We start from the raw sequence: 6,000 nt of genomic DNA, 5'->3' as shown, positions 1-6,000 counted from the left end.
GCACCTACTGCCTGCGGGGCTGAGGGTGCACAAGGGGACCTCCTTGTCAATCCTTGCTTGTCTTTTTATTTTATTTTTTTAAACATGAATAATTTTATTCAACTCCTGCAAATTCTTAGGCAAAGGCAGGGCCTTAAGCATCGTACAGGGAGTAAAAGCCCTCCTTGGCCCTTGTTTGAGCTGGGATGGGAAATTCACAAGCCCTGGGGTTTAAGGCCCTGCTGGAGCAGGCTCCCTACGCTTGCTGCAAGATCCCTGTGTCCAGGAGAGGCAGAAGCAAGGATTCGCCACAAGGTAGGAACTGAGGCGTCCAGGGAAGCCAGAGGCCCTCGCAGGTTAACAGAGTCATCTTCGGGTCACCAGACTTGAGCTACTTTGCTCAGCACCCACCAGCCGGGCTGAGCATGGGGCAGTCCTGCCGCACGGGTGTTCCCCTTGTGGCCCAAGGCAATGCTAGTTTGGAAGGGTCTTGAGTGACGATGGGGAGGGGCGAGGCTGCGCACCGGGGCGCTAGGAGGAGGATGTCCCGGCTCGGCTGGAGAAAGTCCTCTTAGGAAAAGGGGGCGGAGGCCCGAAGAGAGGCGGGGGGCTGCAGCGGAGGGCACAGCGGGGCCCGGGGACACCTGTGGGTGAGTCAGCGCCCAGCGCGCCCTCCCGCGCGGGTTCCGGAATGGGCGTAGCCGAGGGGGCCAGGTCTGGAGGCGGAGGTGAGCGGCGGGAGGGGCGGGGCGGGGGCGGGGCCCGGCGCACCTGGGCGGGGAGGGGGAGGCGCGCGGGGCTGAGCCGCTCCGGGGGCCGCGGCGCGCGCCAATGGGCAGCGGCGGGCAGCGCGCCCCGCGCCCGAGCCGCAGTCGCGCCCTCTCGCTGGCTGGCGAAGGCGCGGACGGCGCGCGGAGGCGAGCGCGGGGGAGAGGAACCTTGCCGGCGCCGCAGCCGCCGTCAGGGCATGAGGATGGCCGTGGGCTCCGTGAAGATGCAGCCGCCGTGCGAGAGCCCGGCCCTGGCCGCGGCGGCGGCAGCGGCGGCCGCGGCGGCGGCGGCGGAGGGCGCCCTGCGCCGCAGCCCCAGCGCCCGCGAGCCCGAGCGCGAGCAGCCGCCGGCGTCCTTGCGGCCGCGGCTGCGGGACCTGCCCGCCCTGCTGCGGAGTGGGCTCACGCTGCGGAGGAAGCGGAGCGTCGCCGGGGGACGGGTGAGTGTCCGGGCCGGCCCGAGTGGGCTCGCGCGGCGCGCACGTGGAGCCCGCGGGCCGCTGGGTGCGCGTCTGGAAGTTGGGGCGGTGGCGGAAGGGGCGCCCCGTTGGCGGGCTGGGCTGGGGACGAGCCCGGGACGGCGGGGTTTGGGGGCCTCTGGGTGAGCGGCGCGTCCCCCCATCCCCCGGATGCACCTGACTTTCCCTGTAGGCACCCGGACCCCGGCGTCCCCCGGAAAAGGGCCGTTTGCCTCCTCTCGGCGGGGCAGCTGCAGGTGGCCAGTGCCCAGCAGCCTCGCCCCGCCGGTGGGGTCCCGGGTGTGCTTGTTCCGGACGTCCCGTGGAGAGCTCCGGGGGTAGGGGACGGCTCGGGTGACGACTGCCGCGGAGGGCGCAACCCTGGGCTGGGTGTCCCGGGGTGAGCTTCGGGTTCCAGGCCTCAGGGACTGAGCGCTCTGGGACGCCCCCTGGGGCGGGAGGGTGCACATCTCTTCCCCCACCCCCGCAACATGAAACGGTGACTTCCTGACTGTGTGTTCGGATGTGAGCCCCTGAGCGTCCCTCATTGTGGTCCAGGTGCATCTGGCCCGAGCTGGTCAGACGTGTTTTGTTCTGAGAAGTAGCAGAGCCCTGCTGAGTGTCTCCTGGGACCGTTGGAAGTCACTCGGGAGACCCAGCCAGGGCCTCCCACACCTCGCTGCTCAGCAGGGCTCAGGGGCGCCTTTGGTGCGGGCTACGCAGTTCCTAAATACCCATCCCCAGTGAGGAGTTCTTACGGAGAAGGTGCCACCCTGTAGATGATTAGGGGTGTCATTTTTAAAAACCAAGTTTTGGTCGTCCGCCTTAGCAGATCCCCCAATTGGTGGGTTTCTGGTTCTCGGCAGGATGGCTTCGTAGGAACCTGAGGGTGCGGCCTCTGAGGTGTTTTGAGGGGGCTTCCTCTGTTTGGGGAAGGGTCTGAAGCCATGCAGACCCACGGCCTGGACGCAGGTCTCCTCCTTGTCCAGGCTGTGTTCCCGTTGTCCCAGCCATGTCCCCTCCCCTGTAGGGATGGGTGTGCAAGGGTCTATCTAACTCAGAAGCACATTCTGAGGTTTAGCTCGGCGTCGCTGGACGTGAGTTTAGGAACTGACTGTGTGACATGCAGTTAAAGCCAGGGAATGTGTCCCCAAGATGCCGTGGCTAACTAAACATAAGACACAGAGTTAAAGACTTTGTGGGAATTTCGGGGAAAGTAGGTCAAACCGCGGTCCCATTATCCTTGACGGCTACTTTGTCACGCACAGAATACCGGATACCCGCGGCAGTGGGCACTCAGTGCCCAGCACTGCTGAGGTTTCTATACAGATACCTCTGAAGCGTCCCTCTGCATAGAGACGTGGGTTCCTCGCTGCCTGGCGTGAGGATGTATTTACTCAATCTCCTCCTTATTCTGAGTGGAGTTACTTCCGGTCATGTGTGCCCTAGTAGGCATGCGTTGATTCTGAATACTGGATGGTTCTCTCTGGGACCTGCCACGCGCACTGCCTGAGAACTGGCCTGTTTGTTTTAAATTGGGGGAAGATGGAGTGTCGGAAGATCCAGTGTTAGAAACCCATAATTTTCAGTGATTTTTCTTCTCAAACTCTCAAAATCTTCTGATTTTGTGATTTTGAATTCTTCTTGCCCATTAAAAGAGGTAGGAAGGGGCTTGAAAGAGAGAAAGGTGAAATCCACGTGGATACAGCCTTGTCTTGGGTGGCTCTGGCTGCCGTGACAAAATCCATGGCTTCAGCGAGGGAGTTGTGTGTTCTCACGGCTCAGCAGCACCGGGTTAGTGGGCGTGGCGATGTGGTGTCTGGGGAGGACTCTCTCCTGGCCGGACTCTCTTTCACCTGGGTGCGTGGGCTCCCACAGCCTTTCCCCCCTCCTCCTGGAGGGAGCACATGGGCTCTTCCCCTTCTGATGAGTCCGTGAGTGCCACCAGCAGGGCCATAATGTCTGAAGCTGGCCCTCAGTACTTGCCAAAGACCCGGGCTCTGTACGCCATCACATTGGGAGTTAGGGCTACATCATGGGAGTTTTGGATCCAAGCATTCTATAACGGAGGGGACCTGAAAGGGAGAAAAAAGCAAGTTAAGACATGAGGGGTCTTCAGAAAGTCCGTGGGAATGTATATTATGAAACACAAAAACTGCCTGGATTTCAAAAATGTTTTGCACCAAAATAAACATCCTTTTTAGTTCTACTTGCCACGTACTTTTTGAAGTCCCCTGGCATGTGCTGGACTGGCTGAGGACTTGGGAGTGCCTGGGATTGTCTGGTTAGCACCCTTCCTTAGTGCAGTGATGTTGTGTCTCCCGACTGTGCCCCCACCTTGGAGCTGAGTGAGTTCTGATTGAAACGCGTGACCGCTGGCAGAGAAGCGGCTGTGTGCATTACACAGGGTCGTGGTGTTCTTCAACCCCTCTATTGATGAAGATCTGATTTAGGAATATATGCAGCTCCTGTCCACACTGCCTTGGGATCTCCCAGGTCTCAACACTCTGACATCCACCACACTTGTGGCCTGCATTGCTCAACCCAAATGCATTCCAGCCCATCTCTTCCTAGGACAAATTAAGCTGTCATTTGGTTAATGCAGCACAGTTCCTTGGTTCAGTCACTTCTAACCGTGTTAAATTCAGTGTGCATGCTGGTTGAGTCTACATCACTTTCAGTGGTGGGGGGAAGACTGCCTTTTGCCTCGTGGGAGAACCCTGGCTGCCTCTCAAAAACCAATGGCAAGGTCAGGCACAGCTTGGATTTCCACGAGAACCCTTGGATTTTTTTTTTTCTTTTAATAATGTGTATAATGGAGATTATGAGAATGGCATAAGAGACACGCCCCCCCCCCCCAAGCTTCAGTGGTTACTAACATTTTGCAGTCTTATTTCATTTACTTCTCCATTTGCTACTTTGTTGGTGAGGACTGGTATGATTTAAAGCAAAATCCAACGCTGTGTCCAGTCACTTGTAAAGGTTTCAGTTTGCATATCTGATAAGGACTCTGAAGGAAACCAAACTTTTGTGCCTTTTCACACCTAAGAATAATAACAATTCCTTAGTACAGTTCCCAGCTCAATACGATTATGGGGATTTGCAACCAGATCAGGCCTGTATGTCGTGTGTGTTGTTAGACTTTTAAATCTGCTTTATTTTAAAGCTGTCGCTCTTCCCCTCTGTTCTGATGCCACCAGTTTGCAGGGGAGAGTGAGTTGTGTGTTCAGCTGTCCTGCTTTCTGGGCTGATACCTCACCTGTGCTAACTCCTGTCTGTACTCACCCCATGTTCTGTAACCCAGCAGTTAGATCGAGAGGCTTGGCTAGGTTCAGGCATCTTTGTGGGAGGTGCTGTGACAAACCCATTGCACCACGTGGACACATAATGTTTGGATGTCTCTCTTAAGACTGATCGTGAGCTCCCGTGGAGCACCTTGCCTTTGTGCCTTGCACCTGCTGATTTTGGCATCATAGATCATGGTAGCTGAACCTGTTTCTTTAGGGGATGCAACATGGGGACAGTCTGAATCCATTACTGCTCTTGCATTTGGTAATTCCAGTTGTGTCTCTAAAGAACTTCCCCTTGGAAGTTTGCTGAATCTCCTAAAGTGCAGTTTGTGCCGGAAAAGGCAGGGAGAGGCTTCATTTTCTTTTGTCAGTTTTCAGAGCAGCGATTGGAGCACTGACAACTTGCAGTGATAACCAATGAAGTTTTCTTTTCAAACTCTCAGAACATCTGGGGCTTAGTGTGTTTGTTCCAGTTCTTTGCAGTCCATATTCTTTTTCTTTAAAAATAAATATTTATTTGAAGGGCAGAGCAACAGAGAGAGAGAGAGAGATAGAAAGAGATCTTCCAACTGCTGGTTCACTCTCCAAATGACCACAACAGCCAGGGCTGGACCAGGCTGAAACCAGGATCCAAGAACTCCACCTGGGTCTCCCATGTGGGTGTCAGGGTTGCCATCTTCGGCTACCTTCCCAGTTGCATTAGCAGAGAGCTGTATCAGAAGTCGAGCAGCTGGGACTTGAATCGGCAGCGTGATATGGGATACTGGTGTCTGGAGGGGCAACTTCACTTGCTGCACGGCAACCCTGGCCCCATCAATACTCTTTTTTGATACAGGTTTCTCCTTTTCTCCTGCATACTTTTGACATAGCTCCTGTAGACTTGAATGCCTTTCTTACTTTTTTGGATTGAGACATTTTAAGCTTATCCTATTTATTCCCTACTCCAGACCAGACATAAAACATTTCCCCAAGGAACACTGATTCTTTTTTACTAAAAAGAAGAAAAAAAAAACAAACAAACTTCCTTTGCCCCAACATTGACCTCTCTTAGTGGCTGCATTATTTTGATTTTAAGCCTCCTACCTTAAGCTTTTTGATTTTTAATCCTCCTCCTCGGGTGATCCCAGGATTCACTGCCTGTTCTTTCCCCGAGTGAGATGGCTGGTGACAACCCTTCCCTCTTCCCAGAGCTGTCTGGGTACTGAGATGCTTGTTTTCTGGCTTTGGCTGCTGTGCTGTTTGCCGCGGTGCTGTCCCACCGTCTTCTCAGAGCCTGGAAACCTGTCTCATTTACAACAGCTGGAGCGACCGCCATGGTGTCCCAGATGGATGGTTCCCCAAGTCCTCCAGTGTCGCTCAGCCTCACCCTAGCCCTGGAAGGGGTGGCTCTGATCTGTCTCTCCACCCCGCCTCCTTTCTGCCCGCCCTTGACTGACTGCACCCCTGCAGCAGGTGCACTCCAAGTCGGACACAATGGGGACAACAGTGGTGGGGGAGGGTCAT

The 6,000-nt window shown here is 55.6% G+C and overlaps 1 protein-coding gene across 1 annotated transcript in view; it reads left to right on the top strand.

The window, feature by feature from the left end:
- Positions 1–946: 946 nt before the first annotated feature.
- The window catches only part of RAPGEF5 (Rap guanine nucleotide exchange factor 5), a 249,155-nt gene continuing 244,101 nt past the window's right edge, over positions 947–6,000 (top strand). Inside the window, exon 1 of the mRNA XM_062179032.1 lies at positions 947–1,189. Coding sequence (XP_062035016.1) covers positions 947–1,189 — 243 coding nt within the window. The remainder of the gene's footprint in view (positions 1,190–6,000) is intronic.

Source organism: Lepus europaeus, chromosome 20, assembly GCF_033115175.1.
Source record: "Lepus europaeus isolate LE1 chromosome 20, mLepTim1.pri, whole genome shotgun sequence".
Classification (NCBI taxonomy): domain Eukaryota; kingdom Metazoa; phylum Chordata; class Mammalia; order Lagomorpha; family Leporidae; genus Lepus; species Lepus europaeus.
This window is presented reverse-complemented; position numbering and strand designations above follow the sequence as displayed.